General features: G+C 41.4%; 2 protein-coding genes across 5 annotated transcripts in view; one reads left to right on the top strand and one right to left on the bottom strand.

The window, feature by feature from the left end:
• Positions 1-868: 868 nt before the first annotated feature.
• LOC102193598 (protein FAM173B) lies at positions 869-5,435 on the bottom strand. Of its 2 annotated transcripts, XM_005721997.1 has the most exons (7): positions 5,207-5,435; positions 2,921-3,094; positions 2,752-2,757; positions 2,103-2,207; positions 1,871-2,011; positions 1,743-1,793; positions 869-1,647 (listed from the first exon to the last, which is right to left on the bottom strand). In XM_005721997.1, the coding sequence occupies exons 2-7, from the start codon at positions 3,086-3,088 to the stop codon at positions 1,459-1,461; spliced, it is 660 nt and encodes a 219-aa protein (XP_005722054.1). In that variant the 5' UTR covers positions 3,089-3,094; positions 5,207-5,435; the 3' UTR covers positions 869-1,458. The 2 variants fall into 2 exon arrangements, with proteins under 2 accessions (XP_005722054.1, XP_005722055.1); XM_005721998.1 differs by lacking the exon at positions 2,752-2,757.
• Positions 5,436-5,577: 142 nt separating this feature from the next.
• rab3c (RAB3C, member RAS oncogene family) overlaps positions 5,578-13,126 on the top strand; it is a 12,072-nt gene continuing 4,523 nt past the window's right edge. The window contains exons 1-3 of one of the 3 annotated variants that reach the window (XM_005721994.2): positions 5,578-5,955; positions 7,682-7,903; positions 11,433-11,551. In XM_005721994.2, the coding sequence (XP_005722051.1) occupies positions 5,938-5,955; positions 7,682-7,903; positions 11,433-11,551 (359 nt within the window). In that variant the 5' untranslated portion in view covers positions 5,578-5,937. Of the gene's footprint in view, positions 5,956-6,339; positions 6,601-6,762; positions 7,130-7,681; positions 7,904-11,432; positions 11,552-13,126 lie in introns of those variants that run through there. The other 2 variants (XM_005721995.2, XM_005721996.2) reach the window with 2 other exon arrangements.

Below are 13,126 nucleotides of genomic sequence, written 5' to 3'. Positions count from 1 at the left end.
CCCTCAAGCTCCCAGGCCTCTGGTAGAGGACCCGAGCTTGAAGGATAAACCGCCCGCAGGGGCGTGCTAGGTGTTTTTTTTTTTATATATATATACATACATTTTGATATATACATGCAGTTTGATAATGAAGATAGACACGTGCTGTACTGTAGTATTTATTTCATCGAATCTGAATTCATCGAATAAATAGCCCCTTTAAGAAAATATACTTGCACATATCCACTATGCTGAAGAGAATCATTTGCATTCTCTTCAGGCTCACACCATCCGGTTGCTGCACCGAGGTCAGGTTGGAGCACGAGCGCCCTCAGGTGGAGATTTTGGACACTATTCAGATTAAAATGCGGGTTTCAGACATACCTTTGGGACCTGCAGTATGTTTATCAATGTAGTGCATGCCAGCTGAGCAGTGACACGTGGGACTTCACTCAGCTGGTTAGCGGTTGTATCGATAGACGTAGAAAATGTTGTTTTCAGAGTCATTTGCCTGTGACAGTAGAAAGACCAGATTCATCCATGTGCAAGGCTGAATAACCCAACCTCATATGTGTCCATTCCGGTCTTCTCTTCAGTGGCTCCTTGTTAAATTCAGAATTCACGCAACTGTTGGGTTTTCTTTCTAATACTACTGAGGTGACTGTTGTTGTGAAAACTAAACAAATAAAACTGAATTGAATTGAAACAAAAACAGAAAGACACAAAAACTTCACCTCTTCTCTGCCTAAAAGTGAAATATTCCAACACATGTTGTTCAGATTGCTGTAAACAAACAGGCAAAGTGCATGCACCCATGTATTGCAAAGGGCTCAAATTACCACTTGCAGTTATGGCGTGGCTGTGCGGGCCATAACAACTACGTGCAGTGTCAAAAGACCCAACAAACCAATGTTAAACCTGACCTCCAGCTGTGGCCGCAGCCATTTATTTTAGAAAAGCCACACACACACAAGAAACCACAGCATTTGAATTTAATGTCAGTGTCACAAAACCAAAATGAAACAAAACTATTCACAGACTCTCCTGCAGCATCCCAGTGAAGGACATTTATCGGTGCTGATGCTGGAAATAAATGGCTTGCAGTGTGAGAGCTCTCGAGGAGAGTTGCAGTCAGTCACAAACATATTCTTTATAGTGAAGCATGATGACATTTAAAACAAGGACTTCAGCATTATGGCTTAAACTCCATTGGCTCTGAAAGTGCAAAGACTTAAAAAAAAATAGTACACGCGTCAGGTGAAATCATCCTGACATTTTGCTGCCGAGTCAGAGTCCTTCCATGTTCAAAGACTTCTTTGAACGATCTCTCCTGGTCAGTGCTTATAACTGCCAGACTACCAATTTATGCTCTCTTTGTCTGGGATTCTTATCATATTATATTGCACTTACTGTCCAAGAACAAAGTCCCAGGAGGGTACAGTGCTGTTTTGAGTTACAATTCTAGAAAGTGCTGTAATTTTATTGCACTGCTGGTTTTGCTTCGCTTCTAAGGTACGAGCGCACAGTGCTGATGTCGTAAGCAAAGGTCTGATCAAGTCCGAAGCCAGCGGATGACTGCTGTGGCCAGTTAGGGAAAGGAAAGCGACAAGCGATAACAAGCGCGTCATCTGAAAGCTCTTTCAACAGCTTCTCTCCGAGCACCTCCATCTGTAAACCAGCGAGAAGAGCCAAATTAGCACAGCATCAGATGACCGAAAGCAGAGGAAAACAATCATTCTTCACGGGAAAAAAAACCCACTCACCACTCCCGGAGCAAGGAACGCTGTCACATTATTGTATGGAGACAAATCGGTCTAAAAGCAAGAGACAAACATGGTCAAACTACAGCTATTACCAAGTATAAAAGACTATATTTCTATCACAGTCTTACCTTCCAGAAATCTTTTTTAACAAAGACTGCCTGCCTGGAGGGGACTCCTGTCCAGCAGGCCTTGCTCCTGGCATATGCCACTAAAATGGAGTTTATTTCAAAGCCTGTGGACTGGAAACCAGCAGCAGAGGCTGCAAATACCTGGCAAGAAAACAGGAGGAGTTTCCAAAACAGTTCAACTCACAGCATATTCACAGATACCTTTTTCTCTAAGACAGGTACACTCATTCACCAGTCTTCCATCTCCTGATCCCAGATCTGCCAAGCGACCTGATCTACCCTCAAGCAGCTTCATCACGTTCGCAGTCTGATCTTTACTGGAGGGCAAATAGGGCACCTGGACAACAGTGCAAACATGCAGTGAGTCAGTACACATGGCAGGCATGATGTCTCAAGACTCTCCTTTTCAACACTGCCCTATTGCACAACTGACAGCATGCATTACAAAGTAATTGACATGAAAATATCCCAAATAAAATACAAATTGCTTCCATCTGTTGTTAAAGCTCCAAATTAAATGTACTTCTCTTCACAACAGTCAAGCCTGCTGTGACTATAGCCTTGAGTCAGCTCTCCCACTCACTGTCAGTGGAACTGCTTCACAATAATCTTCCAAATTACAATCTCAGCAGGACTCTCTGGTTCCCAGTTGTGGTAAACACTTTAAATCTGCCCATTGTACAAAACCATTTTTCTCCTATCATAACATGTTTTATTTGAGCTATAGCTGGAGTCATGTCATTAATCCAAACCACACGCATGCGTACACACACTCCTCTATACGAGGTAAACTGGTAAAAGCAATTTAAATTATTGCATATTCACATTAACAAAAGATCATGGTGCAGTTCTCCATAGAAGGTCATCATGATTAGACTTACCGCTGTCTTCTTTCCCACATTTGTTGCATGGAGCTTTATGCTCCAAAGCAAGCAAATCAATGTTAATGTGCAAGTTATGTTACATGATCTGATTTCACACATGCAACATTTGATATGTGAGTCAGAGCAGGTAGGTAAAAACCCTAAATCTCAGGGCGATCTCAGGTACCTTGAGCCTCCATGGGATTTTGCGGAAGCCCGGTAGGGTGAAGAGGCTCCATAATCCGTACAGGCCTGTAAGCAGAGCACCTGTGCAGGCTGAGAAGATGGGATGAGGTCTGTTGGTAGGGAAGACCCCGCTATAGTTTTGCAGGATTACTTCAATGGAGTCTTCCATGGCAAACTGTGGCAGGAGGGGTTAAAATACAGCAAATAAGTGGAAATATTAGTGCAGCCTGTATGAAACAAAATGCTACTTGTATGTGAGATATTCTGAGTAACTTACTCTCTGTTGTAATAGAAGGAAACTGATTTATTCATGTTGAGTAATACTGATTATTTTAAACATAGATAAAGATACAGGGTTTCAGAAGTATTTTTGTGATAGTGGTTTGGTCCTTCAGAAATTGTCTAAGTGGAAGCGTGGTTGTCTAGAAGAAATTCTTAAGGAAAGAAAAGAGTGAGAAAAGGCTGAGGTATGACCAATTACACAAGAGGAGATCAGGAGAACAGTGAGTGTCTACAGCCATCTAAAAAAAATAAATAACACGGTGGAAACTCTGCCATAGTTTGGAGCTGCATTTACAGCCTGTGATGCTGGGAATTGTGTCATAATCTATTAAATTATGAATGCAGAAAAGTCCTGTTAGATTTTGATCCACCGTGCAACACATTCTGGAAAGAATCTGATTGGTGACAGCTTCATTTTTCAGCATCACAATGATCCCAAACACACTGCTAATAAAGTAAAAGCGAGCATGAATAGAAAAAGACACACAGTGGATCACTATCAGTCATGAATTGGTTTCCCCAGAGCCTGGACCTCAACATTACTTAATCAGTGTGGGATCATCTTGACAGAGAACGGAACAAAATGCAGCGAACATTGAAAGAAGAGCTTTGAGCGTTTCAAGAAGCCTGGAAAACTATTAAGACTTCAAGACTATGTAATCAAAACACCAGAAAGCTTGTCTACAAGAGTTCAGTATATGTTGAAAAATAAAAGAAGACATGCCAAACATGGACTTTCAAGCTCATTAGAATTGTACAAACTCCTGTTTTTGCTTTATATACTGCATTTCCATGCATGTTTGTACTCGTTTCAACAAATTGCAGTGTCTATTTTCCATTTTCCTAGCAAAATATAAAGAAAAGAGGAGAGGCTCGAGGCTTTTCAATTCAATTCAATTCAATTTTATTTATATAGCGCCAAATCACAACATAAGTCGCCTCAAGGCGCTTCATAGATACAGAGAAAAACCCAACAATCATATGACCCCCTATGAGCAAGCACTTTGGCAACAGTGGGAAGGAAAAACTCCCTTTTAACAGGAAGAAACCTCCGGCAGAACCAGGCTCAGGGAGGGGCGGCCATCTGCTGCGACCGGTTGGGTCAGCACTGTGGTTATCAGAGCAGTTAGAGGCAACAAAATTGCAGATTTCAATAAATTCACTGTAATTATCTGGCTCGACATTTTCCATTTCATAAATTAATTCTAATTTAAATTACTTCCTTTCTGTACTGCAGTTTCTAATTGGACAATAAAACTTAAGACCAGTAGTGGCCATCATTCTGACACAGCTTACCTGCTGGATTCTGAAATACTCCATATATACATCGGCACCTTTTTAAAGAAACTGGTTACCATGTAAGTTTGTAAATGATCATGGTGTGAGTTTGCCTTAAAATATTCACAGACTTCAGCATTTACAGCAAAAAGCAAAAGCAAAAAAGTTTATATATATATACACACACACACACACACACACACACATATATATATATATATATATATATTACTATCGACCTCTTGTATTTCACGAGGAAAGCAACATAACAAATAATTTCAAATTCCTCTTATCACCATTAAGACTATAAAGCAAGCTGATTTCCACACCACATAGCATACACCACCAGAGCAGCGTTTCCGACAGCAGGTGGGGCTACAGTGACCTTTCACTCACTCGCCCACAAACCTTCTAGAAAAAAAATATTGACAACATTTAGGTCATGCACCGAAACTACTCGAAGGAACAATCCTGTTTATTCTCGACAACAAGGAGTTTTACCAGTACAAACTATCCCGAAAGAGCTATTTTCAGACACGCAGACATATTATAAGAGTTTTAGATTCTGGATGAAGTCGATGCAAGCGCATGCACAGTTAACCCACTCACAGCAGGACAGACAAACAGTTCGGTGTGTGGGTGTGTGTGTAGACTGGAGAAATGTGCAAAGTTCTAACAACACCTGAAAAACTCAACTATTGTTGACAGTTATGTCTGTCTACCTTACCTGACCCTCCCCCTCGTCTCCTGCGCACTCAGCAGCACGCACGCACGAACAGATCGTCCAGTCAAACAGCGTTCAGTCAGCATGTCCCGCCCTCTCGCTTCACGCACTTCACGCACACCCTATCAAACGTCTGCTTACTGCCTGACAAATGAGCTCTGACTGAATCCGAGTTGTACTCCACGGTAATTTCATGCCTCCTGGGTCTGTGCTGCTTATCGCATGGCGCAATAGTATAAGATAAGCCACTTAGGATTCAGGTGTGAACGCGTAAAAAAGCCTCTAATTAAGGCTGTTATATAAAAATAAATGTGTTTAAAATGCTTTAAATAGGTGTTTAATTACGATCATACATTTCAGGTGTGAATCTCTCTGCTCCATCTAATTATAGGCGCGATTATAATTGCAAAGATTTTTTTTTTTGTTGTTGTTGTTCATTTCCGCCGCGGCCTCATCCCAGACTCATTGAGCCGAAAGGTTCACAATAACAATATTCATCAGCATTCAGGGGTAGGCTCTTATTTGCACAGCCGCTTGTTCTCTGAAGTGGGGCTTTTTTGCTTCATGGGCGGGGGGACGGCAGAAAAACCGACCGACAGTGACGCAAAAGGAGAGGCTATTATATTTGCTTCCTGAAAAAAAAAAAGACGAAATTATGCTCCTGAGCTGGGAGTTTATTGGATGCAAGAGAGAGCTGTAAAACAAATATTTGGAGAAAAAAAACTGATAATAGAATGGACTTGTATGGGAAGGTAAGATTCGCCATTTTTAATATATATGCAAACTATAGCAGATACCCATAAAAGGTTTTTATCCCTGCACTCTTGATTTTGCATGGCAGGGGTCTGTACACGACATAGCCTACTGTTATCTGTTATTCTGACGCCCGTCAAAGGGTGAACTACAAAGGTTTCTCTTTCTCTAAATATTTCAGTTGTTGACAGTTGGACTGAGCTGCATGCTGAGTAATGTAGTCAAATCTATTCTTTTGATGCTGCAGTTTTCCTCCGCGCTCCTCCGGTGCAAAAACTACAACCCCCGTCTACGGGGTGACGGTGACGTCACAGACACGCACGAAACCCGCTTTTCCACCCTCCTCGTGTGCTCGTGCTCGGCTCACGCGGGCCAGCCTTTTTCGTCAGCTCGCGGGGTGGAGGGGAGGGGTGAGAGGCGGGCGCGTGCCAGATCGGAGGGGGACAGCTCCCAGGTGCTGAAATTGGTCGGCGCTCCACAGAGAGAAAGCGAGAGGCAGAGGGGGGAAGAAAACCAGCGCCCGCGTTAGATTCAGATATATACATATATTAATATAGATTTAAAAGAAAACGTATTCTACTAAAATAAAAAATAAAACAAAAAACAGGGCCAGATACAGATAGAACCGAGGCCTCCAAAAACAGGTTTGTTCACATAAATGTCCTCAACGCTTCTTCTTCTTCTTCTTCTTCTTCTTCTTCTTCTTCTTCTTCTTCTTCTCTTTTTTTCTGTAGCTTGTAGTCGTAATTGCGTGGAAGAATTTCATTGATAGATAAAAATGACCTGCCCAGAATTGGTCGCCGAAACACTAGCTGGCATGCGGCTTCTCGCTCATCCGCGGGGTGTAATTTTATAGCAGAGCTTCTTGCTTTATGCGGTGCGTGTAAATGACATCGTTGCAGCGATATTTTCAAAACTGTGTCCTTGCAAAAACACTCCTCGGTGGTGTTGTTTCATACGCGGAAGCGAACCGAAGTCCTGATCTTGTGTGTGATGGAGGTCCGGCATCATTTATTAACTGCACAGGTTTGGCACAGAGGCTTTGTCGGAACATTCACCTTGGAGGCGGATATGACTGTGCTGGTGTCGTCCTGTTCGTAGTACTCTCGTCCTCGGAGGTCGCTGGCTGCTGACAGCTTGTACTGAAACGGTTTGGGTAGATGCTCTGCTAAGGTGAAAGATCCATGTGTGCTCTGTCCTTTGTATAACACCAGTGTGTGGTAATATGGGATGAGATTTGACGTTTTTATCAAACAGAAGTCAATTTCTAGAAGAAAACTTCACAGAGGAAAAAATCAGTGAGTCTTAAGGTTTAAATAGCTCAATACAATATGAATAGGAGTTGTGTAAAATTAAACATTAAAAGATCTGAATCTGAAATATTGCCCTCGCTCTCTCTGCCATAACATTAATCGTCTTCATATGTTAAAGAAAGTATTTTAAGAAAAAATCAGGCTTTTAAAAGTCCTGGTTATCTAGCATTCATCGATACAACAGCTTGTGGTGCTGCTCATGCTGGTTTGCCTTACACAGCCTTCTGTCACCTCTGATCTGGCCTTGTAGAACAAGCTTGCACTTTTTACTCTGCATCTGTCTGCAGCACTCTCTTTTACTTTGTGGTCAATGGACATGAACCATCTTAAAAAGCACTTTTCTAAAAATGTTTCCAACCCTTTGCATTAACCTCCCCTCCCCAACCTCTTTTTTTTTTTTTTTCTTTTGCAGATGGCTGCCACTCAAGATGCGAAAGGAAAAGGAGAGGGAGGGGAAAATTTTGACTATATGTTTAAGCTGCTGATCATTGGTAACAGCAGCGTGGGCAAAACGTCTTTCCTGTTCCGCTATGCAGACGATGCCTTCACCTCAGCTTTCGTCAGCACCGTGGGCATCGACTTCAAAGTGAAGACTGTGTACAAGAATGACAAGAGGATCAAACTGCAGATCTGGGTATGAAATATTCAAACGCGAGCATTAAACATTTAGAAATGAGCCACAAAATATTTGACTGACGACCTAGCCAGAAGAAACAACTTGACAAATTTTGTTGAGAAGGAACGCTCTTTTAGAACCTGGATTCCTATGTAATGCCGTCTGAGCACAGGCAAAAGTTTGTGTTATATTTGAGTCTGTTTGAGGACGTAGGAGACCTGAAATGACACCAAAGCAAGCTTTAATGGTGATAGTCCAGGGCATAAACAAAGTCCAGAATCTATAAAATGAATTGCAAAGTAGGAGTTCCAAAACTTAGTAATCACTAGGAACATCAGCTAAGTAGGAGTACTCGACAAAGGAAAAGGGGAGACTGAGATCAAATATATAAAAGGTAATACAGGAAGTGGAAACTGCAAGGAACACAGACACAGAGAGCAACACTTAGCAAAATAAAACAGGAAGAGCCACAACTGAACTGATAAAAACAAAAAGACCAACACAAAGATGAGACTGAAGGAACAAAATGGGAACACTAAAGGGAACTAATAAACCTAAAGTTAACTATGCCTAAACTACAACTAAAGACACAAATAACAAAACAATAAAGAACCAATCCTGAGCATCAGAAGGAGGAAAAACTCATAAGCATAAGGAAATACACAATGAAAACTATACAACAATCTCTCGTTTCCCTCCACCTTTGTGTTCCTGCTGAATGACCCCTGTTTGTAAAAGGCTGTCAATCTATCACTTTGTCCTGACCTCTGTCCATATCTTCTTGTGTTTCAAGGATTCGATTGCTTTATATTTGGCAAAGTAAAAAACCCCCACAACTGCACACAAAGGTATTAATTTAGATATTGGATAGAACATAACCACTTTAGCTCTGTATTTGAATTTGAATTTTTTCTATTATCTCAATTGACATCAAAACATATCTCTAGTGATTTCTTCATCATTCCTATGGATTTCTCACATTTCTCTCTAATTTGTTTACATTCTTCCAAAGCAGTTGATAAGTTTGTAAAATTTTCCCCGTGATTGATGTCTTTTCACACAGAGAAAAATCCAAGTGAACCAAAATGCGTCACTGCAAACCACGTGAGAATGGTCAATCTGTTTATTGGCCAGATGTGACCGCGTGCGACGCAGCAAAAGTAAATACAGGAAGAAGGTGCTGTGCTCTAGACTATTGGAGAACATGGAGAATTTAGGTGTGAAGACGCTCTTAGAAAACGTGTGGTGCATTAAGCTGGTCGCTTAATTAACTCCATAAAGCTTCAGGAAAGGCTATAATGTGTTTGACACTCTAGTGTAAGCACTGAGACAGATGGAAGCTTCAACATCATTGACAAGATACTAGTAAGTGTTAGTTTGCCGCCCAGTGGGAGAGGAAACAGAAGCAACACCTTCTCTAGAACGTGTGGGAAACTGAAGAATGTCTGAGTTTGTTTAATTAGGAGTTCATCTGAGCTGTGAAACCAGATTGTCTCACTACACCTCTGAGATAGTGGGGAGAAGCAGAAAGCTTCTTGCTCTCTTTCTTTTTCTTTGACTTCCTTTCTACTCACTTCCTTTCTGTTTTCTTTCTGTATTGCCACAAGTGTCAGCTTTCCTTCAGAGGTTCTGCTCTCTTGTTTGTCATCATAGCTGACTTTCTCAGCAATTAGCGATCCCCCAGACATTCGGCGTCTGCAAATCACATAGCGAGACAAAGCAAAGGCGCTTCGTCAGGATGTGGAAACAGACTTTGAACAGTCAAATAATTGGCTAATGGAGTTAATGTGTTTCCATCATAAGCACAGAAAAGCATAGTCAGAGAGAAAATCACTGGCCTCGCGTTCATGTAATCAGCCTATTGCTTTTAATTGGGCTAAGAAAGAGCTGTGGCACACACTAAGTGCCCATCTAAGGTGATGGGTGTTGGCTAATGTCACTGCGGTATGCACATCCTTAATCTGCTGAGGGATAAAACTGCATGTTGCATCACAGAGCTGTCCCTACTGTCGCATTAGGCTGAGCTGAATGAAACCAAGAGTGCTGGCAGCGTCATCATAGTGGAAAAACAGAAACTCACTTCACTCAATGAAGAAGAGTCGGGCTCCCTCTCCACTTGAAGCAGTCAGCTTGTTGGATTGATTTCTGGTGAATTGCAGACTACAAGCGAAGCTTTTCAAGGAGCTCAAATTCTCTGTACTCAAGCAGATTTTTTCCCTCTCGCTCCATCTTTTTAAGCAACTCACTAAAACATCCTTGAAATGCAAAGGTCATTGTCAAGCACTCGGCCAAGAATCAAAAGGCTTCTAAAACACTTCAAACTGAAAGAAAGGAACAAGACTGTGGTTACACTAGCATTCATACGATTGGAGGATAACTTCATATATGCACAGTGAGAGTGAACAAGTTTCTGAAACATATCTTCCCCTTTTTATGTTGGTCAGTCCACAAAAAAAGCTGTTTATGCAGAATCACACAGACTAGCTGCTGACATTAAAATGCACATGTTTGCATGCATTCGTTTTTGCAGCATTGTCAACTGACAAAAGGTCCGAGCCGTGCTGTGCGTGGAAGCTCGGCAGGCTGTGAGCTCTGTCTTTGTGGAGTGAAGGTCAGAGCTGTCCTCTGGCTATAACAGGCACACTGTTGCGGTTATGTGCAGTATGACAGAAAGCAAAAGTACTGTGGCAAATACAATCCACTGCTGCCTTCTGGGCTTCTGTTTAACAAGAGCCAAGTAGATCAGCCAGAAGTCCTCTGTCATGTTTCACAGACGGCTGTGAGCACACTTGTTGTGGGTGTAACAACAGCTCAGTAAACATACAGTATCTTACTGGGATTTCTGGTTATGTAACTGTGTGTAAAATTGCAGGTCTGCACATATTTAAGCAATCACAGGAACATTTATCGTGATATAGCTGCCTGGATCTATTTTTCTTTGTTTCTCATGAACAAAAAACTTCATCTGTCTGTACTGACATCTCAGCAAAGCCTGTGGCGAGTGCTTGCTTTTGCCAGGGCGATCTGTGTGCAGTGTGCTGCTCCTCAAATGCTGTGTAATCACTCGCTTTGCTTCTGAGCATTTGGTCCAGACTCACAAACAGCGAGCAGGTTTCTCGAGGTTCAGATCATTGTACTTCTATATTTAACCCCCTTTTTTCTAAGAAATATATGTCACGAGGCTGAGCTTTTAATCCTGCACCACTGAGTATTCAACACTACTGAGCGATTATCAATTATTACTGAGGAGAGAAAAGAATCAATCACATCAGCCAAAACTGAATTGCTCTTTTTTGGCACTTCATCAATGCATCACCAGTGAGGCAATTAGTATAATGATCGTTTCTGCATCATGGGCACAGTAAATGAAGCTGTGAACATGTGTACATAACATTCCAAACTTGAGTTGATTTAAACCAAGCAAATGTCTCAGTTTGAATCATGTTTGCGCAATCGGCTTATTCATATGTTGCATGTGGCTGAACCTGACAGTGTAAAGTGCAGTTAGCTGCTCACAGCAGTGATAAATCTTGTTTTCTGTGCACAGGACACAGCGGGCCAAGAGCGCTACAGGACCATCACCACTGCCTACTACCGCGGGGCCATGGGCTTCATCCTCATGTACGACATTACCAATGAGGAGTCCTTTGGTGCTGTGCAGGACTGGTGAGTTATGGCTGCCCATATTCGTCAGTTTTGTGTGACAGGTGTCATCTCTAGGCCCTTTTTATTCTGGATATCATTTGCATCACATCAGCATATCAGGCCTGTTTGTTTTCATAATGCATGCAGTTCATATCTGTTGAGGCTGATGTGAGTAATGGCAGTCTTTAGTCTGATTTTAAACATGCTGTGGTGGAGCCTGTTCCTAAAAATTATCCAACTTCAAACTTCATTTCTAAACTCTCTTTAATTTCCGAGGTCCTGGAGAAAGTCTTCATCTCCGGTCTCTCAGTTTTATCATGTTGTTGGAATTAAAGCAAATACAGTACAAAGGTTAAAATCATATTCAGCCGGGCTATACAAAATTCTCATGCACCCCACTTTTATGTGGGGCCCTCAGCCTTTTTTTCAACTTTTATACTGGTCTCAGTATGGTTCATATTAATGTTGCACAGTTTTATCTGCCACTGGAACATAAATCTATGATTCCTCTGAAAGGCGTACTGGGCTGTCTGGAGAATGTTAACACATGGATGCACTAAATCTTCTTAATTGAAAAAACAAAAACAGATTTTATTGTGTTTTTTATAAACCCTCACCTCCACCACTTTGACCTTTTTTTTAAAAGTTTTTTAAAAAGCCCTTTGCAAGGAACCTGGGAGTTATCTCTTACTTCTGATAAATAGATAAATGCTGCATTTGAAAATCCGTTTTTATTCTTGGGCTTTTAAATCAGACTGAGTTCTGAGTATTTTTATTTGTGTTGCTTTTCTCATGTTTTCTCACTAAATGTTTTCCTTTTTAATTTCTTGTCTTTTTGTTCAGTGTTTTATGTCATTTGTTTCTTTTAACTGTACAACACTTTGGTCAGCAGCTGCTTTTAAGTGTGCTATAAACTAAACTGGACTTAATGTTGTACATGATCGATACTTCTTCTATTCCTCTCTTGTGAATATCAATGCATTTGCTATGCAGCTTTCTTTGAGTGTGCAGGAACTGTTTGCATGGACTGATTAAATTCTGGTGGTCTTTCTTTTAGGACACTGGTATAGGTCAAGTCTCACCTTTACTTTGTTTATTCATATTGTGGGACAACACTTTCCTTGCAATTATTCAACACCACAACTGTTTAATAGCAGATAAGACTGTGACATAGTCATGGATATAAACTTAACCTAACTTGTTAGCGGAGATAGTTTGAGTTCCTTGTGAGTCTGAGCTGTTTTAACTTTCCAAAGTCCTCGCAGTGGCCGCAGCACTGTCTCACATTTGACAGGCTTGTTATGTAGTGTTTGCAGCGCTGTTGTCAGATTTAAGAATCAAGGAAGGGAACTTGTCAAGGTCATGGCTGCGGTCCATTCATGAGTCACTGAAGTGTCTGCGGGGTGTAACAGTAAGTCTGAGCCAAGTCCAAATATCTGTGATTCATGATGATGCACCCAAGTCTAAAATGGGACTTAGAAGGCTTCATCGAATCAGGAAGTGGGTTTTGGGTTAGAATTTTCACTCTAGCAACAAGAAGTTCTCCTCAGTGTAACCATTACAGCACAACAGCATCAAAGATGCATTAAAACATCA

This window comes from Pundamilia nyererei, unplaced genomic scaffold (genome assembly GCF_000239375.1).
Source record: "Pundamilia nyererei isolate P.nyererei 1_Seehausen unplaced genomic scaffold, PunNye1.0 scaffold00006, whole genome shotgun sequence".
In the NCBI taxonomy this organism is placed as follows: domain Eukaryota; kingdom Metazoa; phylum Chordata; class Actinopteri; order Cichliformes; family Cichlidae; genus Pundamilia; species Pundamilia nyererei.
Note: the sequence above shows the minus strand (reverse complement) of the source record. Positions and strands in the feature narration are given on the sequence as shown.

What these genes read in the sequence shown, in the direction of transcription:
- LOC102193598 (XM_005721997.1), bottom strand. Translation starts at nt 3,088, where the DNA reads ATGGAAGACTCCATTGAAGTAATCCTGCAAAACTATAGCGGGGTCTTC. An exon ending in GATCAGGAGATGGAAGACTG is followed by an intron (nt 2,012 to 2,102) that starts GTGAATGAGTGT and finishes TTTTCTTGCCAG; the next exon opens with GTATTTGCAGCCTCTGCTGC. An exon ending in TTAAAAAAGATTTCTGGAAG is followed by an intron (nt 1,794 to 1,870) that starts GTAAGACTGTGA and finishes TCTTGCTTTTAG; the next exon opens with ACCGATTTGTCTCCATACAA.